This window comes from Natrix helvetica (genome assembly GCF_964273705.1).
Source record: "Natrix helvetica genome assembly, chromosome: 3".
Classification (NCBI taxonomy): domain Eukaryota; kingdom Metazoa; phylum Chordata; class Lepidosauria; order Squamata; family Natricidae; genus Natrix; species Natrix helvetica.
In genome coordinates, this window is record NC_138549.1 from 116,357,967 (window position 1) to 116,384,687 (window position 26,721).

At 39.7% G+C, this 26,721-nt stretch overlaps 1 protein-coding gene across 1 annotated transcript in view; it reads left to right on the forward strand.

Annotated features, from left to right (window-relative positions):
• PTCH2 (patched 2) overlaps nt 1-26,721 on the forward strand; it is a 62,099-nt gene that overhangs the window by 20,257 nt on the left and 15,121 nt on the right. Inside the window, exons 3-13 of the mRNA XM_081949623.1 lie at nt 10,446-10,635; nt 11,416-11,485; nt 12,767-12,858; nt 19,474-19,669; nt 21,613-21,734; nt 23,537-23,684; nt 24,621-24,752; nt 24,867-25,022; nt 25,779-25,871; nt 25,984-26,109; nt 26,588-26,706. Of these exons, the coding sequence (XP_081805749.1) occupies nt 10,446-10,635; nt 11,416-11,485; nt 12,767-12,858; nt 19,474-19,669; nt 21,613-21,734; nt 23,537-23,684; nt 24,621-24,752; nt 24,867-25,022; nt 25,779-25,871; nt 25,984-26,109; nt 26,588-26,706 (1,444 nt within the window). The remainder of the gene's footprint in view (nt 1-10,445; nt 10,636-11,415; nt 11,486-12,766; nt 12,859-19,473; nt 19,670-21,612; nt 21,735-23,536; nt 23,685-24,620; nt 24,753-24,866; nt 25,023-25,778; nt 25,872-25,983; nt 26,110-26,587; nt 26,707-26,721) is intronic.

Genomic DNA, 26,721 nt, shown 5'->3' on the forward strand with positions numbered 1-26,721 from the left:
ACTTCAAGAACAGTTCAGATTGTTTCTTTCTATCTATTCCAGACATGCTAGCTTTGAAAATTGTTCCTCCCAACTCAATGAGTTCACTCAGCTGCTGGGATCTGATCACTGAAGCCTTTCTTCTGGCAAATGCTGTGAACTGAAAGATCCCAGCTGGAACTTGAGCACAAAGCAGTAAGAATTATCTTCAACTTTTAGACTAAGGCCTGGATTTGGGCTTATTCTTTTGAAAATGTGGCATTTTAGAAGGAGAAATGTGAATATATTCAATTGACTCAAAACAGCTCTGAACACCCCTAAGATCCAGATAAGAAACACATTTTCCACATTGCTATATGTTAATATAATACTATTTCCTTTAAATCAGTATTATTTACTGAACTGGAAAATTGCGGAATACAGTATGCCGTGTACAATATACCACTTTTAGTGTTTAACAGTTCATAAAATTTTGAAAGGCAAATTACAAATGTCATGAATAAGTAGCATATTTCCAGGATACAAATATGTGCAGGAGGAAAAGCAGAGCAAATGTATTCAAGTCAGTTGCCACCAATAGGAACTTTAGGTTCCAATATCTTCATTTTGATTATTGAGACTGCCTTTATACAAAACTTGTAGTAATCTTGTATTCTGCTCCTGAAGCAGCAGGAATATATATGATCATCACAATAGTGATATACTGTAGTACCAGCATGACATGATTGCCTAAGACACAGTATGTTCAGATGTTGTGGGGAATTGCCAGGCTTTTCAATATAAAATTATGACATTCCACTTCATTTACAGTAATCCAAGAAGCTCATATCTCAAGTAACTACTGTTACTACTGTTTTGTGGCTCAGGTAGCTCTGAAATGAAGTAGCTGGAAAATGAGATCAGAAACACCTAAGGGGATTGTACTGTATGTTGTGGGTGTATATTCCTCGTTATCTATTGCTTGTATTTATCCATGTTACATCTTTGTTTTGCAATCAAGTTAAATGATTGTACAAATAATGGAAAATTAAATTTTAATTATACCAATTACTTTTTCTATAAGATTTTGTGAGTCTAAAGGAAAACACTCTCATATTAATGCCCAAAGCAATTGGATGAGCAAAATAAGGATTTTGTCTACATTCTCTACTCTCTCAGAGAAGATCCTTGAATGCTTTGTATAAGTGAGAATGCTGGCTTCCTTAGGAATGATAGAGTATTTGCTGCTAGTTCTCAGCAACTATTTCAGTTTTCATCTTGTACAATATACCCTAATTTTATATAATATAAATCAAGTCAACCTATTTTTATAGATATTGGAAATAAATTATTCTTGCTTCATGCAATTTACCAGACTGTCATTATAAGACTGTCTTCTTCAGGGCTGAGAATATCACAGATTTCACACTTGGGAATTAATAATGCTTTCAGGTTAGCTTAAAAATGCAGCCTCATTGAGGGCAGTTTAGTACTTTGGATCATATATTGAAGCTTTTATTTGCTCAGTTTCTTATTCCAACAGGTAGTGCTTTCTACCAGATTTAGGAATGACTCTGTATCAACTTCTACAGTATCTTAGGAACCAAATTTAGAGACTTTCTAAGCAATATATGCATTTTAAAATATTTTTAGAAAACTTTAAAAAGAAAGAAGACACATTAAAGATGGGGAGGGGGGAAATCCAGTAATAATATAGTAATAGTAATATAAGATTTTTCAACTGTTCTACATATACTGTATATTCATGGCATATTATGCAGTTAAAGTTATTTAAACACAGAAAATGTCACACGTTATTTAAATGAACAATCCTTATTTGTATTTTATAAATAGTGCATTTTGGACAGATTTTGTAAGTTAGCCCTTGGTTCAAAAATTGTTTCTCTATGATGCACTGTTTTGCCCAGCTAAACAGCATGACTACAAGAGTTTTAGTGGTATATTAGACAGCCTGAACCCATTGGGTTATTGTTTCAGAGACATTTCCTTACCTAAACAGAGAAATAAATGACCTTGGGTGGGCAAAAAAGCAGTGGGAGTGGGAGTGACTTCTGACTTCCTGCCAGCTTCCCCATTGAGTTTCCTTGCACTTTTAAATTAGAAGATGTGCTGCTGATTTTTTTCCTTTCTCGGGAAATGCAGCAATTTTTCCAATGCTAAAATTACAATATTTGAAAAGATTAAGATACGTTTCCTATCTTCCAAATCTGTTGCCTGGGAAACATAAGCATATATTAGTGCTTATCACATGTTAACAGTCCCAGCTTCGTTTTTAGTAATAGCTTTTCTTTCTAGATTAAAATGTTAGTCTTCGGGACATTCTAAACATATTTTTTCTGGGTTAGTACATATTTGTAAGCATGAGATTTCCCCATACCACTTCTGGGCTCCCCAACAATCCACAAATGGAAAGTAAAAAGTTTTCTGTGTCTTTACGTAGAATATTAGTTCTTTCATACCATCTAAAGATCAGAACCAAAGTGACTTGCAAGAGTTCATTTTTCCCAGGAACTCAACTGTCCTGCGTTTTCTTATGGTGCATGTCCTTCCTGCCTGCTGGTGCACAGAAAAAGTTCAGCAGGAGCTAAGAGAGCTCTGATAATTTAACCAAAAACTAGGTTGTGTGGAAGAATATTCTGTGTCATTGGACGTTATTTCTTTTTAATGAACATTTGTAGGTGGCAGGGAAAGGAATCTGGATGATCTAGAAATGAGAAGTACAATGGTAGCTTGATACTCATCATTAATTGGTTCCAGGAGGTGCGATAAGTACCAAAAATGATGAGTACCAAACAAATTTTCCCATAAGAATAACGTAATGAGTCACAAAGCAGCCAACACCCACACAAGTTCTAGCTTATGCATTGAGTACCAAGCAAACTATGATTACCAGACAAAATTTTCACATCAAAATGCATTGAGTTCCAAATTCAATGAGTTTTAAAGCAATTGAGTACCAAGGTATAACTGTATGAATAAATATCTAGATGAGGACTATGTTATGGGAAAGAATTTAAATCTTGGGCCTCTGCTGTAGTTCTAAACTACTGTAAATTACACTAGGTCTTCCATATTTGGGCAATACAAATCCAATAGCTATTATATGCCAGCAGATTTTCTTGTATCTTTGCTGCTATGTAATTGTCATCTGGAATTTTGGAATCTAGATATGGTAATTATACTTTTACACAAATATTTCACATGTGTTCTTGGAGAAGATTTGCCAATTGATTATTTTCATTGTTTAGATATAACATTTATATTTTGCCTGTATGCCACAAATGTGCTCATGGAGGCTTAGCACTAATAAAATGCAAATAAACAGAATTGCAACTGAAAAATAAAACAATTCAATCAAAAGGAAATAACAGCAGCCCTAATTAAAACAAACTTCAACAAAGCAATCAATTTAATTGCCAAATGTCTACCTGAATGTCTCTGCCTGCTTGTAAAAGAGTGTAACAGATATACTCTCCTAATTACCTCATCTGATCCTGGGCTCTAAGACTCCTTGTTTTAGTACTCAATAGCAAAGAATGTTTGTAAGGCTACAGTATTCCTTGTACTTCTCTTTAGTTTCCCTTGCAAGGCAATAACTATAAAAACCCTAACCAATCTTCTTTAACTTGGACTCTTATAAGTGGTTTGGAAACAAAACAGGGGGGCCTATTAGGAGGACTCATTTGGGTGGCCCACCCAGGAAAGAGGAGGTGTCCAGCAATTTATTCAAGAACCTATAATTATAGGGATAATTGTGACGTTTCACTGCCGAAGAAGTGGCTTTGCTATATCTAAGAGGAAAGATAAGAGAAAGATAGTGTTAACTGAAACACTGCTTTTGTCAACAACAGGTAATTGAACTCATCTGCAACTCAGTTACACGTCCATTTCTCAACAGAGTGTGGCTTGCTGTGGTTTTTCAAGGATAAAAAATAATGTATGATCTAACAATATTGTACTCTGCAGCCTTATAGATAGCAAGCAAGATTTCAAAACAGATTCTTGCACTAAGTCTGTAAAAGTAAATTATCTAGGTACAAATCCTGTGGGATGTACTGCACAGTTGGGATCCAGGATGTCTGTCGTTTACAGGTGTAATATTTGTGTGTCCCTGCTTCTCTTGTATGAGGAAACTAAATTTTTGAGAGGCTGTGGGAATGAGTTGTGGTATCTCTCCTGTGTGTATGCGTGCAATGTATGGACAAGGAATGAGAGATAATCCAATCTAATACTCAGCAGAAATACAATTGAGGTTTGATCATGAGGGAAGAGAATCTTTTGCATGAAAAAGGAGAGGGCTTCCTTTGTTAATTGGAATAAAAAAGAATTTGCATAGGGCTTCTCATTAACATGCTCACTGTTGCTACCTCATTGGATCCTAGAACCTCCTCTCCCAATTTTGCATCAAACAAAGCAATTCTCTCAGTATAGGGGGAGGTGAACAGGAGCAGATGTGGAAGGGGGGTGTTGTATACTGACTGACAGTTCCTAGTTTAACTCCCTTTCTGTCAGAGAGCAGAGTGCCCCATATAAGCATACTTGGCAGCTTCTCTGTTTGCCTTGTCTTTTCATGCTGCTCCCTGGTTAATTAAGGTGTTGGAATTTGAGGTTTCCTCAATCCACTTTGAAGTTTCAGATACTCCTGTTCCAAATTAAACTTAATTATAAGAAGAGCTCCCCTCTTTTTCCTCTTCACAACGTTTGCAGATACTCTACATTTTCTACTACGAAGGGTGAAATGAAAAAACAAATGCCCCTGTGTCTCTTAAACCACCATTACTCACCTAAGACAGAGCACAAACAAGGCTAGTTCAGTTCAGGAGTTTTTCTACAGTGCAGATAATGAGAAGGGCAAAGTTAAGCCAGGTTTTTGTGCCAAAGGGAGGGATTTGTGTGCATGCCAATCTCTCTCCATGCTTATTTTTGCCCTGGCCATTGTACAACCTAAAACCATATCCATGCAGTTGTTAATGAGACTCTATACTTAAAGCCCATCAAGATGGACTTTTTAAATTTTGGGATCCATCTTTGCCTGTGGCTTTAAAGTTTGGACTGAACATATTCTCCACCCTTCCTCAGATTCTGGTTTTGCATGTGTGGTTTTTCTCTTGGGTGGCCTAGTCAAGATCAGCATAGCACAGCATGACTCCTGGTGTTTTGCCTCCCAGCCAGCCTGGAATGGTTTGGATTCTGAGCCTGATGCTTCCCCTCCAGCTCAGAAGGATGTAGAATGTCTGTCCCTCCCTATGTTCCTTGGCATGGCCTCCTCCCTTACTGGCATCCTAGGAGTTTTTTTGAGAGAATTCATCTAATGCAAACTTCAGTATTAGAATTATAGTTTATACTGAAAAGTCAGAAAATAGTCGCTCTTCAGCAATGAGATTACCATAAAAATATAGGCTATCCTTTATTAGAAGATACATAATCCTTGTTAAAGAATCCTCCAACATTAGATCCACATTAGCCCAACATAATTATCCAATTATAGTTTTTGTTAATGTCCTCATTTTCAGTTGTTAAGTCTAAAAATGTTTTTAAAAAGTTATTCCAAAGTTAAATGCCCTGAAAATGAAAAGTTGAGTGGTTAAAAATCTTTCCTGTAAATGATATAGATATTTAGGTAGCAACTTGATTATTAGTAAGGACTTTCTAGTGCAAGATTTAAGACTTTTGCTGTGACCACAGCTCTACTACAAGGGACACTTGCATCGTAATTTCTATTTTGATTTTTTTTCACAATATGGTTTTCATACTCAGTAATGAACCCTAAAAATTGTAGCTAGTGAGGATGTATAATATTTCTCTGTTACTGATCTTTTTGAATAAATTAACTTTAATTAGAAAATTGCTTTATCGGTGACATTCTGTTAGCAGCTTTTGTAGCATTTTAACAATTGAATTTTGTATACTATGTGTGTTTGTGTTTTCTAACAGTCTAGAAAACAGAGCATTAGACATGAAAATGGGACAATATGATTCAGAGTAGAATTCAGCCTTGGTAATTCTGTGCCTTGAGCTCTGTTTGTCTACATAAAATAAAATAGAAATTATGCCCTTACAATATGGGACAAGTTGGTCAAAACATACTTGTTTTATAGATTTAAATGGTTTGAGATTGGTTTAACAGTAGGACCATTCTCCAAAAAACATAGAAATTGCACCATTTTTGTGGAGGTGCTTTGAATTGGAGGTCAATCCCTTTAAGATAATAAAGTGGATTTACAAAAGGAATATGAAGTTGCTTGTAGCCTAAAGTTACTGATTTTATAGCAAAGTGAAGAAATACAGTTTTATAACTATAAGAAGTAGCTTAAAATAATATCTTCAAAATAGGGATCCTGGGAAGAATATGAGAGAGCTGCATTTTAATGAAAGGATGCAACAGTCAGTTCAATAGTCCTGAAAGACTGCTTTACCTGTCCATTTTCATTTTTACACCAAGCATCATGCAGCCACGGAGGATACATACCTGTGCTAGGTGCACTCTCAGTTTGTGCAGGATGACAATAAGACCAGCGACTTGGGCATTTCTCAGCCTGAATTCACTGCACTTCCAAAATGTGTTCTAGACTCACCTGTGATATTCATGAGTTTCTATGATAAATCGGCAAGATGTTTTAGCAGACATCCTCTCTCCCCACCCCCTCATTAAGATGCAATGCAGCAAATCTTGACCCTAGCGGCGGGGTAAGGAGAGCAGTGTTGGTTCTATATTGAGTCATGATGTTTGTCTTGAGATGAAGTACCTGGTTGTACATGTGTTACTTACTTCATTGGAGAAATCAACCCTGTTATGGAAATATCTAGAAGAGGGCCAGCAATGTTGCTATTGGTAGGCAACAGAAGTAGTATTGCTCTGTTCCCCAGTAAGTGATCGATATGAGTAGAGGCAGAGTCAAAGGGGAATGAATTGCCCAAAGACACATAGCTGAAATCACCAGCTACAAATCTCAAGAAGTTATTTAAAAGAATGTTAAGGCCCAGGGAGCTGAACACAGGATTGACTACAGAGAGAGCAATGGAGGGTTGCAACTTCTCAAGTCCTGGGCTATAACTCATTGTCCTAATTAGCTGGAAAACTATAGAGGATGCTATCACCCTTCTGGAATGTGTGGGATGGATTGTCAGGAGCATTAAGAATGGGAAAGAAAGCAGGAAGTTTCTGGAGGCAAGTCACTTCCACTTTCATCTTTAAAAAAAATCTTAACCCCCACAACTCTTCAAATCTAGTGGCAAAGTGGGATTGGCAGCACAATTTCAGACAGTTTGGGAGGGGAAGTGTTTTAAAATTACAACCTAGAGCTGTTTAACTTCTGCTCTCACAGTTATTTCTGAAAGAGCAAAGATGCATCATTGAAAGCTGTCTATTTTTAAATAAATAAAATATTGGAATGGCACAGTTTTGGGTACCTAGGCAAGTGTCCGAAATGGGCTGCCTGTACTAACTTTTAGGTACCTTGACATAAGAACGTCTAAGAGACTACTTAGTTGTGAAGCTGATGGACAAAAAGAGGAATCACCTTGTAGGTCACCATTAAAAGTTTTCTACAGTTCCAAGGTACCTCTCTTGGTACAAGACGTATTGCACTTTACAGTATAAATACTCTTATTTCTTATATCATTTCTGTGAATTCTGAAACACTAATACAATGTACAATAGTCAATTTTCTAGGTCACAAAATTAATGACCACCTTGTGTTCAGCATTTGTACTATTTCTTGCTACTCTACAAGGTAAACAAGATTAAGAAATAGAGTCCACGGAACTCTTTATTTATATTGTCTATAGTAATATAATTGTGCAAGTCTGATTGTGCTTCCCCTCTTTCTTCTTTTAGATTTTGTGTGCTTGGAGGAGGGTCTATCTGAGGTGTTTTTGTAATCTTACCCATAATTTAGACTCAAGCAATGTTTTTCTTTTTGTTACTTTGGTAATGGAACTTGATGGAACTCTCCATCACATTCATCGTTTTTACTGTCTACTTGTCTTACCACACTTTTATGCTTTTATTTAAAACACAACACAAAACATCACAACCACTAAATCTGAAATCTATTGTGGAAGATCTGTAAGTGGCAAGTGCTTCTTACCCATTCCTAGGCCCGGCCCACAGAAATTGCTACTTCGTTATTATGCTTTTGTCCAAAGTTTTCTTTAGAAGGAAGATGCCCCACAATGCAGGAAGAAAATTTGGCAGGTGAATTTTAGTGGAAAAGTAATTGGAAAGGAAGGAAGGAGTTGATAACTATTGGAACTACATTTGTCAAATTTAGAAATATAAAAGGCTGGGTGCCATTTAGTATTACGCATATCTTAATTTGTGTGTTTTATGCAGTTTTAATTAATTAAACAGTTAAAAGTAATCCCAATCCTTTAATTTGGATAGCTGGAAAACATTAGGACTGTGAGTTACTGAGTCTTCACAGATAAAAGCATTGCTGAGGCAACTCCATCATAATGTAAGTATCTGCTGTTCTTTGGCAGATGAAAAGCTGGAGTGGTGGTAGCCAACAGAAGGTCCCATTTCAGGGCAGGAGGAAATCAGAACCAGTTTTGGATCTGTTTGATCCATCTGTTTCCATTCTTGCAGCCTCCTGCCCTGGAGCTGGTGTATTTATTTTTCTTCCTTGTCCATTGCTTTCAAAGAAGAATGAGCACATATCTTTCAGGATTCAACAGAACTAACATTTGTTTCTGTCTAGCTGCATTTATAGCACTTTTTAATGTTACTGCTTCAACTCTCCAAGTTCTCAAAGCATTCTGAAGTCATTCGTGCAGTTAGTGTTATTCCTGCTGACTTCAGAATGTTACAATCAGGCAAGGAACACCGTGAATCTTTCCAGCTGGCCAACAGGCAAGGGTACAGATTTTCAGTCAATCACTAGCTCCATCTGAGCTACAGCAATTCCTGGATTAATGAACATATCCTTACATTTTGTTTAAAAAAAAAAGGAAAAACAACTGTTTTCTCATTTTCAGTACATGCTATGTGTTTGTCTGTTTTTGAAAGTACATAAATCTGTGTTGTTGACATTACACCAAAGCAGTTGACTATCAGATCAGATTTTCTTTATATAAATTCTAGTTAAAACTCAAGTCTTTCCCAAATGGGGCAATCATGGATGTAGGTTGCAATGACCAGCCTTTGGGTTGGAGAGATGAGAGACAGCTGGCTTGAGCCCAAAGACTGGTAAAAGTGCAATATGGGAAAATTTTAGGGAAAACATTTTGCTTCTCTGTAGGATTTCTTTTAAGAGAGATTATGAAATTGATTTAAACTGACCTGAAGTATTTCAAGTAGTTAGTTGATAAACTTTGCTTATGTAAAGAGGGGGAAACAACCAAGATAACTTTTTATGGAAGTTGTAAAACTGCCTAGAAGGATTTAGATTTCATTGGTAAGACTGTGGAATCTACTTGGCAATTCCGCGGGCTGAGATTAGTGATCCTAGTAATCAGCTAGGCTATCCAATAAGAATGACATTATGACCGTGGTGGGATTCAATCGGTGTAACAACCAGTTTGCTGAGCATGCACACCTGTGGTTCGCGCACACGCAGTGGGTTTGAAAACAGCTCTAAAACTTACCTTCTACTGCAGCCCCAGTGAGTAAAACAGCTGAGGTGCAGCAATCCGCTCTGCTGCACCTATCAGCTGGGCTTCCGACAAAGGAAATATAGGACAGACTAGCGCAGGGGTGGGTGGATGGGGCCAACTGATTGCCGGAACTACCAGTTCACCGGAACCAGTCCAAACCAGCTGAATCCCACCCCTGCATTGTGGGGATACGACAGTGTGGTACTGATGCTAGCTTGGTGCAGATGCTCTCTGTGGCTGGCTCAAGTCTTTTACGATGACATATTTTAGAATGTTGACTCTGCATTCTAAGTCTGAGCATGAGAAAAATGCTTTACTGAACTATTCATCTTGAATCTGTAAAAAATACAGGTAGTCTCTGATTTATTCCCACAATCGGGACCAGAATTTCTACTGTTAGGCAATTTTTTTTGTCATGGTTGTTAAGTGAATCATTGCAGTTTTTAAGTAAATCATGTCTTTAAATGAATTCGGCTTCTCCCATTGACATTGCTTGTTAGAAGCCGGCTGGGAAGGTCACTATGGTGATCACATGACACAGAGATGCTGCAACCATGGTAAATACATGCTGATTGCCAAGCACCAAATTTTGGGGAATCTGCTACAGTCATAAGTGCAAAGGCCGGTCATAAGTCACCTTTTCAGGGCTATGTTAGCTTCAGAAGGTCACAAACCAAATAGTTACATGCTGAGGATTACTTTTAAAATTAAGTAGTAGTATGTAAAACTTCAACCGAATTGCATTTGATATGAACATATCTCCAATTTTAATATCTTGATTGATGATAATGTGAAAGCTGATTTAACAGTGGCAGAGATAAGAGAAAGGTATATTAATTCCATTCTTTTTTCTCCCTCTCCCTCTCCAGAGGGCAGTCGTGTCAGCCAAGAGCTCCGATACACAAGAGAAAAGCTTGGTGAAGAATCTCTCTACACATCCCAGATGCTAATACAAACTCCCAAACAGGAAGGAGAAAACATCCTAACTCCAGATGCCTTGGAAATGCATCTTGAAGCTGCTTTGGCTGCTAGTAAAGTGCAAGTCTTACTATTTGGAAAGTAAGTCTGACATGGAGCAACTGTGTTACACTAATAATAAGATCTGTTCTGTTGGAGTGTTTTCACTCATTCATTAGATTAGAAGCCCTTCTCCTCCGTAATTGTACTTGCAGATTTCTGGTTTTCCATCACAGGAAATCAGCAGTTTTACTGTTTGTTTGGGTAGCACCATCCCTTTCCTCTTAGCAATTCTGCTGGAGATGCCTAGTTTCCTCCTGCTAATTTTGAGTTGCAGGGAAAAAAGAAGCCATGAGATTTTCCTCCTTTTTCCAGCATTCTACTAGATATAGAATCAACTGTTTTATTGCCTGCTGATTAGCTGACTTGCTAATTCACTTACCAGCAAGACAGTCAGAATATCTGTTATCATCCCTTAGTAGCAAATCAATTGGCAGATGGCAATAATTGCAGATTTCTACCTGCTAATGGCAACTGGGAAAGTAGTTTGGCTTTTCTATCGCTCTCTGAACTGCATTCTCTGTGGTAATGGAGCCACAAGCAATCTTGGCCTGCAGAATTACCTATCAATGGATTAAACCAAGATCTAGTTAATTTAGTATTCAGTTGTAGTCACTTACTAGCTATATGCTACCGCAAAATCATAAATATGGTATGCAAATCATGGCCCTCTGTCCAAGATCTGATGTTCAGAAATTTATTTTCTTGAAATATATTGAAGTCTCATTTAAATATATTTATATAAATCTTGTATTAGTTAGGACAAGTCTCTCCCAGAACTCCTGATTTCCTGATGTTTGCTATCTCTGCTCTTACTCTTAGATCATGGGATCTCAACAAAATATGCTACAAATCAGGTGTCCCAATAATTGAGAATGGAATGATTGCACGGGTGAGTATATGAGGGAATATATGCTACTACAACAAGAGCTGATGACTCATGTGTACATTTGGTCCCTCGGGCTCCAATCTGAGGCCTCTAGAATGTCCCAACATCAAAATGTCTATTTTTATTGATGCTCTTTAAAAAATAAAATAAAGCTAAAAATATGCATGGAAATGCTTCACTAGAACTCTACAAGCAAAACAAATCCATGAACACTGTTACCCACCTTCGTTACCCAAGGCCAACTATTTTCAGTTTCAAAGCCATGTGAAGGATCTAAATCAGTGTTTCTCAAGCTGGGCAACTTGAACATGGGTTAACTTCAACTCCCAGCATTCCCCAGTCAGCATAGGCTGGCTGGAGGAATGATGGGAGTTGAAGTCTACCCATCTTCAAGTTGCCCAGCTTGAGAATCACTGATCTAAAACATATATGTATGCAGCTGCCAAGCAGAAAAACAACAACAACAACCCGTTTGTCCCATCATTGCGTAGTACATATAGAAAGGAGGTGAAACCAGGGGAAGATATCTTTGTTGAATAGTGTAATTTCTTGGAGGATTACTGGTTTTACTGGAGAGTGGAGTAGATGCTAGAGGTGATCTTGCTATGGGGGGATAGGTGGAATCTTTTTAAAATGCCATCACAAAAGAACAGCTTTCCAAGTCATCCTTTTGGATTCAGAGATCTGGGTATTTTTTAGGTTTTTTTAAAAAAAAATACTGGACTTCTTATTCTAATAACATTCACTTACCTCTATTCAAGATATCGGCTACTTGTGAATTTTATCTCCATTCCATTCTGTGGAGTAGGAAAATTTATTTTGTCGTTCTTTGTTTTCAGCAGTGCCTGATCTTTGCTAATAAAGATTTTGTATTCCTTAGGCTTGGATTGTAAGAAACTGTAGTGTTTGACCCTTTGTACAAGGTCACCAAATTACTGTCACATTAGTCAGGATGCTATCCTTAGAGTGAAGACTTCCCATTGACTAGCCAATGCTAGGACCTGGCTTTCAGTATCTTACAGAGTTAGGTGTTGTTTAGATTGTAGACTTTGTATTTAAGATGGTACTCCTGGGTTCCCAGGGCAAATTTCTATTTTTTTAAAAAAATCAGTATAGGTTTTTAGATTTTAGTAATAGTAGGGAAAGGATTGCAGAATAAGTAGTCAGGTATGCAGTAAAATGAAGAAAATGTTAAAATAGAGGAAAGAATCCCCATCATGTAGAACTGGCTGCATGAATTTATATTTACGTATGTGTCATGATTATTATTCCTTTTATTGCCAGATGATTGAGAAGCTCTTCCCCTGTGTTGTTGTGACTCCACTGGATTGTTTCTGGGATGGTGCCAAACTACAAGGAGGGTCTGCTTATCTACCGTAAGTATCTGCTTTTCTTTTTGCTCTGTCATTCTGTCCCACCCTCCTGCAATCATATGATGGGACCCTAATTATGAGAAAGAGGCTGTTCATTAAGTACTGAATATTATGATGAGCTTTCCCCACTGCCCTTACCTTTCATTACTCTGATGAAAAGATGTGATGTGATTCGCCATTGTTGCCTTATTTTTTCATAAGATAATAATTGAGCTATGCGAAGCAATAATACTTATCCCCCTCCAATTCCCATTTCTCATTTATCACATTAAATGCTTCTATTTAATATTCACTAAAAGTATTTTCTTTCAAAGAATCCCTAGCTGGGTACAGGAAATAGAGACTTCCCTGGTGGTTTATGAATAGAACAAATTTAAATATAGAATTTTCAGTTCTTAGTTTAGTGTATTACAGGATTTTATTTGCTAAGTAATGCCCAATAAGGATGGACTGATCTGAGATCACTGATTTAAAAGGGAAAGGGTTCATTGAATATTTATGATAAGGAATGGTCATAGGCTAGTGATAGCTAACCTTTTTTGGTCGGAGTGCCCAAAGTGTGCACACCCAAACCCCCAAAATGCAATGCGTGCACACACCACATGCGCCCCACACATGCACGGCAGAGACCCGAAGACCAGCTGGCCAGCAGGAGGAGTGCACGCATGCATGGTGGAGCTGAACAGGGGCAACGGTTCACATGCCATCAGAGAGGGCATTTCGTGCCACCTCTGGCACATGTGCCATAGGTTCGTCATCACGGCCATAGACTAAAATTTGGAGGCTAGGATATTGGGAGCTTTAGCCCAGACACATAAAGAGGGCATTGCAAAGGTTTACACTTAAATTAAGTGTACTGTTTAGGCACAAGATCTGAACTCAATTATGCTGGACACCTTAGGGGAAAGCCTGGATTAGTTTGGGCAGATTGTAGAACAGAGTCTAGCTGATGATATTGGAAAGGGGATCTTTTTAAAAAATTTCCTTTGAAAACATTTTGTCCTTTACTGATTTTCTGCACAGATAACCATAAGGTCTTTGTCTGATAATAGTTTTCTTCCTTGGCTTGCTTGACAACTTTAGATAAGGCTCCCTTTGCATCTGGTGCCTTCAAGATATTTAGGTACCTACATGACAGAATGTATTCAAGATCACTGCTTATATAAGGAAGCAGTGGTCATTCTGAGTGATCTTAGGGCAGACATATCAGGAGTAAAGCTTTTCAGTATTCTCTCTCTTGAAGAATGATGAGACACCAAGGGCATAGGCAGAAATGTTTTGTAATATTACTTTGGATAGGGGAAGAGGTCTCTTCTACCCTGATGGTATTACTCTTTACCTTCTTTTTGTATGAAACAAAACATGAAAAGGAAATATAGTTTGCCTTTTTCACCTGCTTTCAATGCAAGAAGATAGCAGTCTTTGGGTGACATCACAGAAATATTGTCAAATATTTTGAGAACACGACTAAGGTCCCATTCCAAATCGAAGGGGGCTGGGGTTGCCACTTGCTGTCATCCGTCCCCTGCCCAAATTTTCTGGGCTCAGTTGCCTTGTTTGATTACTTCTGCTGCCTTGTAATTATGTTTCTATTAAGGTGTACAAAATGGGAGATGAAGGAGGGGGAGAGTGAAGTTGTGGAGACCAGCCCTCTGGAGGGGAGGGGGAAGGGGAGGGAGGGCCAGGGACAATTACCGGCATTCTTTCTGTTTACAAGTGTGTTTGTCTGTAAGGGGCCCTGGAGACTTATGCTTTGTCAGCAAATGGCAACACCACATATTCTCATGCTAATGACACTTTGAAAGCTCCAAGTTGCCCAACAAATGGAATAGTAGCTTTATTCAGTCTGCTGCTGAGTGGAAGAGGACAGTGAGAGTGAGTAAAGGAGGAGAAAACAGATTTCTAAAACAAAAACATAAAGAGGGTGGGATTACAGCATCCAACTGCCAGAAGGCTTATGGTACAATGCTTTCCCCTTGAACTCAGTGGCAGCACAAATCCAAGGTAAGCAGAACAGGGCCTGATTTCATTGCACTGGATGTAGATGACATGATTATTGGGCTCTTTTGGATCAACAAGACGAGATTTATTCTTCGCCTCTAGGAATGTAGCAGGATTTCTTTCAAGCTTCGGATTTTGAGGAGCCATCTTATTACAATATCCTTAACCTTCCCTTTTCGTTTTTTAAAAAGTAGATTTTCATAAGTATTACACTTCTTGTACAACAAGGACAATTGACCAGGTTGTTTAATTATTTTCAGTCACTACAATGGATAGGACTAAATGCAAGGCCTTTGCTCCCTTCTTTTTGCACCTGTCTTTTGGTTTCCAAGTTTACCTTTCTTATATCCTTACTCTTTAAATATTTTACACACACACACACACACACACACACACGCACACACAAGTTTTTCTTCTGAATGTCTGAAATGCGGGAGCTTTTGCTCCAGCTTCGCTTCAGTTCAGTTGAGGGTCTCTCTCTCTCTCTGCCTCCCCCCCCTCTGTCCTTTTAAGGCAAAGGGAGTGAAAATTTGGAGAACAAAAGGCAGCAATCTATGGAAAAACAAAAGGGCTGGACTTGGCTCAGTGAAGCAAGAAACAGCAGATAAAAGAAGCTCTCTTTAGGAGCAGGAGCTGAGCTGTTTGGAATGTGGGAATCAAGCAAGGAGGAAACTTCTTGGGATCTGAGATTTCATGAGTAGAGTGGAGGGTGATCTTGCCAAAACCATGACAAGATTTACTCTGCCTGAGTTTTCATCATTTCCCCATCTTTGAGTTTAGTATTTATCTATTACTATTAAAAAATAATTCAAGACATTCTTCATTATTCTTGTTGAAGATCTCAGAAAACACCAATCGGGTTTATTAATATTATTGTCACTTTTACTTTTGCTTTTGATTCTCAAAGTTAAATTATATAGTTCTATAGTAACCTTAAGCAGGGAAAACACTAAAGAATTCACTATAGAATTAGGGAGATAAAATCACTTTTTTAAGGAGGCGCTGAAGAGAGATCGTGTTTGTTTTGAAGAAACTGACAGAAGGAAGAACTGGCTTTTTTTTTTTTTTTTTGCAGAAGTTGGCTAGCAGACCAGGCAATCTGGCTTGGAGAATCTGCATCAGGCTTCCCTTACCTGTAGTCTTTCAGATATGCCACACTGATTAAGCATTCTGAAAACTGCAGTCACAATTCATCTGGCAGACACCACATGGTGGAAGGTTAACAGTTGCCAGCTTTGCATGAGAAAGAAACGAACTCTTAACATCTTTCAGCTGGGCAGCTATTAAATAAGAACATATTTTGCTATTACAGTGCCAAAATGTTAAAATACGTATATAAGGGTAGTCCTTGACTCACAGCAGTTCATTTAGGGCAGGGGTGTCCAAACTTGGGAACTTTAAGACTTGTGGACTTCAACTCCCAGAATTCCCCAGCCAGCATAGCTGGCTGGGGAATTCTGGGAGTTGAAGTCCACAAGTCTTAAAGTTCCCAAGTTTGGACACCCCTGATTTAGGGACTTGTTCAAGTTACAACAGCACTGACAAAAGTGAATGATGACCATTTTTCACACTTACAAACTGGTTACGGCCTCTCCGTGGTCACTTGATCAAAATTCAGACGCTTGGTAACTGGCTCATATTGATGACGGTTGCCATGTCCTGGGGTCATGCGATCCCCCTTTGTGACCTTCTGACAAGCAAAATCAATGGGGAAGCCAGATTCACTTAACAACCATGCTCGTAAATGAACAACTGCAGTGAATGCACTTAACAACCGCGGCAAGAAAAGTCGTAAAATGGGGCAAGACTCACTTAGCAACATAAACGTTTGGGCTCAGTTGTCATATACAGGACTGTACACGTATACAGGACTGCCTGTATATGTGTTTATATATACAAACGTGTGTGTGTGTGTGTGTGTGTGTGTGTGTGTGTGTGTTGCAAGATTTCAGAATCTTGCAAGTCCGAAAGTACAATTTTCCCCTCCCCCTTTTCACCCCAAGAAATTAGAGAGAGTGTTCTGAGATTCTTGTCCCACGCAATAGCCAGCTGCAGACTGTGCTGCCTCTTATCTGATCTGTCTGTTTCCTAAGCAGTATTTCTTGGCCCAGTCTGCCAAGGTCAGTCCCACATACCATTACACTATAGACCCAGAAATTCAATAGCTATTTGTTTCCAAACTTCGTGTGCAGGACTGCTTCTACTGGAAAAGAGATGTATGGAAAAAAAATTATACTTTAAAAAAAAAGATGATCAAGGGTTGTTGTTGCTGTACCACCTCTCATTGTTTTTCAATAGATTTAGCTGTTGCCCCATAGCAGAAATTGGACAAGAGTTGATAAGGGTACCTGTAATGGATGGGGCAGCCTTCCTAACCTGGTGCTGTTTAGATGTAGTGGGACTTCAACTCTCTTTTTCTATCCAACAGTTATTAGTTGGTAAATTCCAGAAGCTATTATCCAGGACACCAATTTATGGAAGGTTCCATTAGAATAATCAATACATCAGCAGAATTGTGTAGCTAACATCTTCCATCTTGGCCTAGACAAGATCAGGGACCCATTCAGATCACATGTCAGTGTTTGTCTGAATTCTGATGTAGAAAGGAACAAGCAGTAGTTCTGTTTATGTCTGCTGGTGCCCCCAGTAGTGGGAACTGCTAAAAAAAATATATGGATAATTATGCTGGGTGTATAGAGGCCAATGTATGGTTATCCATACTTACTGCAGTTTCTATATACAGATACATTTGATGAACATATACAACATTTCTCCTATGCAGAATTCTTCTCTTTCCTCTCCATTCTTGTTGAAAATTGCTCTTTTTCCTTTCAAATAAGTGTAATTTGTTCATGTTCTCATCCTTGTGCATAACTACATGTTCTGGTCCTGCCAGAGAGGCACTATCCAATTACAGTATTTTTTGGACTATAAGACGCTCTTTCCCCCATCTCCCCAAAAGTGGGTGTAAATGTCTGTGCGTCTTATACAATGAATGTTGCCAAAGCCCCACCCAACCGATGGCCCCCATTCTTCGGTCTCTTCCTCCAAGCAATTTGTCTCCTTACAGCAAGTAGCCTGATCAGCTTCAGCACAGCCTGATTTAGTAACAGCAGCTGATTGGGAGTTGGAACAACCTCCTGGAATAACGACGATCAGCTGTTCCAGGCTGTGGGGATCACCAACACCCATTGCCATCATTGCTGCTGCTGCCTATCGCTGCCTCCACGCATCCCATTTTTGGCTTCCATGTATCCCTTTTTCTGTGGGTCCTATTTGGTAGCGATAGGCGGCGGCAGCGATTCCTGCTGCCTGGAACAAGGCGAAAATGGGACATGCAGAGTCCGAAAATGGGGTGCGCAGAGGCCAAAAGTGGAATGCACGGAGGCTAAAAATGGGGTGTGCAGAGGCTGAAAATGGGGTGTGTGGAGGTGGCGATAGGTGGCAGCGATCCCCACAGTCTGGAATAGCTGATCAGCGGTATTCTGGGAGGCCAATCCAACCGCCAATCAGCTGCTCATGCTAAATTAGGCTGTGCAGAAACTGACCAGTCTGTTTGCTGTTTGTTGCAAGGAGGCCAATTGCTGGGAGACAGAGGCAGATTTTTTTTTCTTGTTTTCTTCCCCAAAAGCTAGGTGCGTCTTATAGTCTGGAGCGTCTTATAGTCCAAAAAATATGGTACTTCAGAACTGGTTCTCCAAGCCACATGCAAAAGGAAAGCAGCATGTCTGATCCTGTTAACGTATGGGGACAAAGGGAATGACGGCCTGTTCAAACCCTGCACAAATCCCTCCTATCCCTAAATAAGTCTTTTGCAGCCAGTCAAGGCAATTATGTTCTCCTCTACAGCTTCCTCTTAGCTGAACTCTCTTTGGAATAATAGCTGGCCTTCTGGACTGCTTTTGCTGTACTTGCAACCCCCCCCAAAAAAAAAAAAAATCAAAACACTCCAATAATTGGATTTTAAAATGTATTTTTCCTTTATGACAAAAGATTAAAAATGTTCCTTTAAAATCCAATCATGCAATTAAAATCAGCAATTTTGGAGCAAATTCAGTAGCAACTCTCATAAGACAGTTAGAGGCAAATAGCTACTTAAAAGTTTAACTCTGTAACATTTTTATGACTTTTTCACTGCAGGAAAAGGATAAATAGAAGGAATGAAAAAAGATTTGCAGCCCAATGTTATAGTGTGAAATGCTTCTCATTCAAAATTCCAATAACTCCACATAATTTTTAGCCCCCTTCCCAGTTCTGGGTATTTTTTTTAATCCCAACAGTTAATTAATACTCCAGGTTTTGATCACACACATCCTTGGTGGACCTTTATTGTTGTTCTGTATTGTTTTTCAAAACTCTTTTTTTCAGTTCTAAAAACTTTCAGATTCCTAAAGTAAAATTCTCCCACATGAGCGGGAGAAATGATTCATTACGGTGCCTTTAAGCATCCCTTTTTGGATGTCCAGAACCAGCCAGAGTAGAGGTGGCTCTGAGCGTTGGTGGGATTTAAAAGATGGACATGAGTATAAGCGGTATCGCTACTTTAAGAGATATCAGTATGTAGGGCCAATTGATACGTTTTGAATTCTATTAATCTACAGCATTTTGTCTCTACAGGGGCCGGCGCGATATTCAGTGGACCAACTTAGATCCTATTCAGTTGATGGAGGAACTGGGTCAATTTGCCTCACTGGAAGGATTCAAGGAGATGTTGGATAAGGCAGAGGTTGGCCAGGCCTATATGGAGCGGCCTTGCCTTGATCCTTTTGACCCTGAGTGCCCTTCTAGTGCTCCCAACAGCCAAAGCAAGAAGGTAAGTTTCCCCCAATTTTGGGTGCATTTATGAGAATAAGAGCCAACCTGATTCCCCCCCTCCAAAAAAAGTTTAAGTTTAAAGTAATTTGCTGAAAGAGGAGAGGGAGTTGGGCTTTGGGAGAGGGATATTTAGTCCATTAAAGGAGAATATTTGTTGCTCAGGGTTGAAATGAGCGGTCCTTGATGCTCTCTGATATTGGTTGTTTTCTTGCAGTCGTTTCGTTACCCAAACTAGTGCTAGTAAGGAGTAGGGTTTGCTCTCCGTTTATATTCTACTGCTTGCCCTCTCAGTGTTGGTGGAAGTAGATCTTGAAGATTCTTCTGTTGGGCTGTTTACTGTTAGCTTGTATGGCAGTTCTTTGAGTGGGGTATTGCTTACTTCTTGATTGTTGGTCTATTTAATCCATTTTCCTATGTTGTTTTCCCCAATCTAAATTGATTTTCCTCATGAGAAGCTGCTGTTCAGAGGATAGTCACTGTGGGGAAATCTGTTTTAAAAGTGGCACCTATATTCAGTCAGGGTAATATCCCTGTATTTTGACAATATATAAAGATATTTTTAAACATTTATCAAATATTGATTTTTATTCTCTGTTTCTCCAATTTCAGTAATAAGTTCTATTATGAATTTTTAAGTTTTTTTGTCTTTTGTAATATATTATTAGCATTTTCTGTTATTTAGTGTTGTGTATTAAGTGCAGGATTATGTCAAAAGCAATCAATATAGAATAGAATCCAGAATTGTATCAAATTGGGCTAGATAAGCCAATGTTTTAATGTGCAATAATCAGCTTCTATTACCTCTTTTTAAATCTGACTCTCCCACAGTCCTAATATTCTTATACACGCTAATCTTGGAAAGCTAATCTTGGAAAGTCACTGCCATTATTTTTATTGCGATTTCAGCAAATAGTTTACTGTTCCAAGTATTATTTTGCTTATTTTCTACTATGACTGCACTTGACAAGATACAGCAAGATATTAACAATGCTGAATTTCTATAATGATCCAATTAGTAATTAAAAAAAAAGAAAAGAAAAAAAGAAAAATATAATATTACAGACTATAAAGAATATAGACTACTTTATGGAAAGGATGTAAAAGTGGCCATTAATGCAAAGAATTTAGAAATTTGGCCTCCTATAAATTAGTAGCAAGAAGCTGAACATTGGCACTCTTTTGATAAATAAAGGAAAAATGAATAAGAATAATAAACTGATTAAAATAAATTATCCAAATAAAAGTTTGGGTCCCCCCCCCCTATCATTCATAGCTATTTGCTACAAGATAACTGCAAGTACACACTAAGTTATATCTGTGAAAATGACAGAGATTGGCTTTAAGGAGAGATGGTTCTCTTGGTTGAGTGGAGGAGTGAATGAAGGAGACGAACTTACAAACTTCATTGTCACATGCATATATGTTCGTATGAAACCATATGGTAGTTTCCTGAAGGCCAGAGACATGTTTTCAGGCTATGTGTGGCCAAACAGACTCAACTAACTGTAGGGTCCCCCATTTCATTAGCTTTGCCCTTCTTATTCAGGGTATGGGGAGGCCAAATAAAAGAAGCGGAATGCACGGCCCTGTGCCAAGGCTGGACTGAGTGCTGATTCAGGCAGACGTAGTGCAAGTGCTGACCAGCAGGTGGTCAGGGTTGGAATGTGTCCCAGAACAGATGGCAGCGTTTGGAAAACGGAGGAGAAGGGAGCAGCCTGTGACATGCACACAGAGACTGGGGGACATGTGACAGAGGACCGGCTCAGGGAATGGGAGGGTGGGATTGCAGCAGTGGTGGGTTTCAAAAATTTTTGGAACCTTCTCTATGGGTGTGGCCTGCTTTGTGGGAATGGCTTGCCGGCCATGTGACCAGATGGGAGTGGCTTGCATATTCTTTGATTGCATACTCACTTTGCGTTCTTTTCTTTTTCCTCCTGCCAGAAACCACACATTCCTTCCGAACTCACAGGTGGCTGCCATGGCTTCTCCCGGAAATACATGCATTGGCAAGAGGAACTCATCTTGGGGGGCACAGTAAAAGATCCCCAAGGAAAACTGCAAAAGTAAGTTGGATTGTGAGTCCCTCTGTATATTAGGAAAAGGTTTCCGTTTTGGAATAAACGTGGAAACTAAGAGATTCTGCCTGCAGATCCCATGACTTCTTTTTGCACAGAGGAAAATTAAAGATGATGGTCAGTGCGATCCAGTACATTTGTTTTTCATCTCCAAAAAAAATGATATACCGCTGGGAAATGGGTGGACTTCACTCTTCCTTCTCTACACTTTGGAATGGTGCTATACTGACCCCTTAGCCAGCATGTAACTTAATGCTTCTGAGGCTTCGATTTCTGTGAGTGATGGGTGCAAGTCTATGGCTTGACCCTGGGAACAACTGGCAAGCATTTCTCAGCTATGGGATTTATGTTGATCCTGAAGCCTGGGTTGCTGTTATCCCTTCCTTCCGGAAGCTACTGCTCACCCCACCCACTTCCACTTAATGTGGATGCTATCTTAAAACTAAAACACCTGTTTTTACTACTCTGAATGGCAGATTCTAGAGGGAGCTCAAATGTAGGCAAATTTGAGTTTCTCAACAGAATCTGACTTTCAAAATTGTTCCCCGTACCATGATCACTTTGGAAATTTGGTCCTCTTCTAATCTCTTTGTCATCCTTTGTACAATGCTGGGTCCATAGCCATTTATTGGCCGGATTACTGATACTTAAGTATAGAAGGACACATTTCATATCCTGGTGCGATCAGAATCGTTACTAAATATTCTCATACATTATGCATATGTTGAAAGAAATTATTATGGATGCCTCTGTCCCTGAACTCTTTCATGTCTGGCAAGGTAAAGGGCTGTAGGCAAATGGTGAAAGATAAAGATTGCTGATGAGAAGAGCAATAGCTGTTTTCATTTTAAAAATCATAAATGCAACAAAGCAACTAAAAAATATAAAAGCATGCTAGCTTTTTTTTTCAAAGGTTGAGATGCAAGTACAAGATATTCTAGAAAGTAAACCTTCGTGTCTCCTTCGGTACATGAAGGCTTGTGTTTTTGGATGGGTTCAACAACCACATGGTGAACAATATGAGCAATCATCTTCACAAGCGCAAATCATAGGCCTACAGCAGGGATGTCCAAACTTGGGAACTTTAAGACTTGTGGACTTCAATTCCCAGAATTTCCCAGCCAGCCATGCTGGCTGGGGAATTCTGGGAGTTGAAGTCCACAAGTCTTAAAGTTCCCAAGTTTGGACACCCCTGGCCTACAGTATCTGCCATCTCAGGCCATTTGGAAAGGCTGATGGTTTCACTTTCGTTTTGCTTGGAGCAGTAGCCAGCCTGGAGGGCATTACTGCATCATTCCTTCTGCATTAAGTTTAGATGGGCCTATGAAGCATTTGCTTGGGCTGAAGGAAATGCTGAAAAGAAACTTCTGAAAGAGCTGATGGTGATAAAAGCAAAGTAGAAGTCAGAGCAGGGGTGAAATGCTCTGAGGTCTGCTACCGGTTTGCTTCGCGCGCATGCGCACTGCTGATTGTCACACAGCCGATCGTCAGAACTACCGGTTCACCCAAATCGGTAGCCTTTTTAAAAATTCTGACGATCAGCTGTGCGACAATCAGCTGTGCTGTGTGATTAGAAATTGCGTGGCACAGCTGATTGTTGGAGTTACCAGTTCACCCGAACCGGTAACATTTTTTTTACTACCGGTTCAGGTGAGCCGGTCCGAACCGGTTGCATTTCACTCCTGAATCAGAGCTCCTGTTTTCTTACCTCAGACTGGGTAGAATGCTTTGGCTGCAGAGTTTGGGCAGAAGAAGGGGGTCTCTAAGCCTCTAAGCTTCTCTTTCTCCAGAGCTGAAGCCTTGCAAAGCATGTTCCTGCTGATGAGCCCACGACAACTTTATGAGCACTACCGGGATGACTATGAGATACATGACATCAGCTGGAGCGAGGAGAAGGCTGCCGCTGTGCTGGAGGCTTGGCAGCGGGAATTCGTCGAGGTGAGGTGCCAATAGGGCTCTTCTGGCAGGGGCACTGATGTGCTGCCTGATGTGGGCTGCCTATGGAGTGAGAGTTGAAAAGCAGCATGCAGAACGAGGCACAAATATGTGCCAGTGAGGGGGGATTATATATCAGGCAAAGCTATGTTCAATATTTGCTTATAAACATAAATTGTTTCTGACTGCTTGTGCTTGACTGCTTGTAAATACTGCTAAGTGGACTTCTTTTTTTAACAAGAAACCACCACCCACCACCAATTATTGCCCAGGCTAAGATTTGAATATAGGATATATTGTATGGCAACATACAAGTTGAAGTGTGCTTAAAAATCTCTTTGACATCTTATGACCTTTTATCTAATGATACAAAATGCTCGGCCAAATTGAGACCATACGGAAAGTATCAGCCAGGGATTTATTGCACTTGAATGGATTTTAGGACTTAATTGGCATGCCAAGTAAGAGGATGATTGAGGCAGATTTTTTTTTCTGGAAATGTTTCTGTTTTTGTGCAAGACAATTAGTTAATTGAGCACTACGATGTTTCCCCAAAAATAAGACAGGATCTTATTTTCTTTTGATACCCCCCCCCCCCCGAAAGAAGCACTCGGACTTATTTTCGAGGAGGTCTTATTATTTTTGAGGTGCAGGAGGCAGCGAGCGTGGTCACCTCATGGCTGCTGCTGTGTTGCAATATTTTCGGTGGAGGGCTTATTTTAGTGCATGCGCTCAAAAGCCCTATTGGGCTTATTATCCGGGGAGGCCTTATTTTCGAGAAAACAGGGTAGGTTGTTTGTGAGCATATGCTTTCCCTAGGAGCATGCTAGGCACATCTGTGAGAAAGATTGCTTTATTCTACGAATGTCGGCAAAACCGTACAAATGTTTTCTTAGATGTCTTTCTTGCAATGTCTTAACCAATTTGGTCTCTTTCCAGGTGGCCCAGGAATCTCTGCCTTCAAATTATTCTCAGACCATTCATGCCTTCTCTACCACCACACTCAGTGATATGATGAAGTCCTTTTCAGATGTGAGTGCCATCCGCGTGGCTGGCGGTTATCTGCTAATGGTGCGTAGCAGCTTCTTTCCATTTTTTCCCGCCTTATTTATTTCACTCTAATTATGGACAGTGAATACTTTTCCCATTCCTCCTCTTACGATTTCCATTTTCATCTCCTTGCAGCTAGCGTATGCTTGCGTCACCCTGCTGCGCTGGGACTGCTCCAAATCGCAGGGTGCTGTGGGCCTGGCTGGGGTTCTCCTAGTTGCCCTTTCAGTAGCAGCGGGACTTGGACTTTGCTCCTTGCTTGGAATTTCATTCAATGCCGCCACCACTCAGGTATGTGACCCCCCATTTGAGAGGTCCAGATTTCCTGATTTTTAAAAAGAAATCTGTGACCTTTCCTTCTACGTTGTTTCTTTCCTTCCTATTCTGAAACATTAGTTACACGGGCTTAAGGTTGACTCGGCCTTCCATCCTTCTGCGGTTGGTAAAATGAGGACCCAGGTTGTTGGGGGCTGTGTGCTGACTTTGTCAATCACTTAAGAGAAGGCTGTAAAGCACTGTGAAGCGGTATATAAGTCTAAGTGCTATTGCTATTCAGCCTGTTAAGATTTTTCAACATTAAGCATTGAGGTGGATTTAGCCGATTATCCTAGCACAGCATGATGAATATGTTGAGTTGTAGAGAGTATTTCAAACTTGGGGTTACTCTTGGGGCTCCAAAATTATTCCCGTGCTGCTTTCAGCTCCCAAAAGCCTAACACCTACTACTTTCACATTCAAAGGTGCATGAGAAAAGGTAGAGCTAGGGCTAAGCATTGCTGTTCCTTTGATTATGGTGAAATCTTTTGCATCCCATTTAGAAATATGCCTAAGAAACCTCTGTTCTAATCTTCAAGGCAAGGAGACAAATATATTAGCATCTTTTAATGCCTAAGCCCAAAAGCTCAACTAAGCATTTATCAAGATTCCCAAAGCCTACTTCCAGCCATTCCCTTTCCTGCATAGACTAAGATTTATGTCTAATTTTGCAAAACTTGGATAGGTTCTGATCATGTCCCTTTTGTTACACTTCCATCCTGACCTGTACAGGTGCTGCCCTTCCTGGCACTCGGCATTGGCGTGGATGACATGTTCTTACTAGCACATGCCTTCACGGAGACTAGTCAGCATGTCCCTGTCAAGGTGAGTATATCTGTCTAGATTTTGGGATCCTGTGTACTGCCAGTTGTAACGTCAGGCTTTATTGTCCATCCATTCTGAGTTTGTGTTGCTCATTTTCACATTTCTTACCCAGGAACGGACTGGTGAATGCCTACGGCGTAGTGGCACCAGTGTGGCACTCACCTCTGTCAATAATATGATTGCCTTCTTCATGGCTGCCCTTGTGCCTATCCCTGCATTGCGTGCCTTCTCTCTACAGGTAAGCAACTCTGCTAACAGCTTTTATACAATATGCTTATAGAATCATAGTATCCTAAAGTTGGAAAGGACCTTAGAAGTCACCTACAAGTGAAATCCCCTGCTGCTTTTCCCTGATTTTACGTAAGAGCCAAATCTTTATTCTACCTCTAGATGCTATTGCAGATGGCAGCAGTTTTCCATATGAATGGAACTACAGTGGAGAGTAGAATATCTCCTTCCATTTCATAGTGTGCCCCTCAGATTGCCTAATTGTGAAGAAAATTCTTACACCGATGAGCAAATAAGATGCATAAAGTTGCAATTGTCCTTTAGTGTTTCTGGCCTCTTCTAGAAAGCAGAACGATCCATTCACTTAAAGGGAACTAGTGGTAGAAGAATCAATTTTCAGATTTATAAAAGATTCCATCATTCAAGATCTTGGAATCTTCAATGAGAACTTTGCTTTTTTAAAAGAAAAATCTGCTTGTTTATTGCAGGCTGCAGTAGTGGTGGTTTTTAACTTTGCCATGGTGCTCTTCATTTTTCCTGCCATTCTGAGTCTGGATCTTCACAGGCGTGAAAACAAGAGGCTTGATATTCTCTGCTGCTTCTACAGGTACCGTCTTAGGAG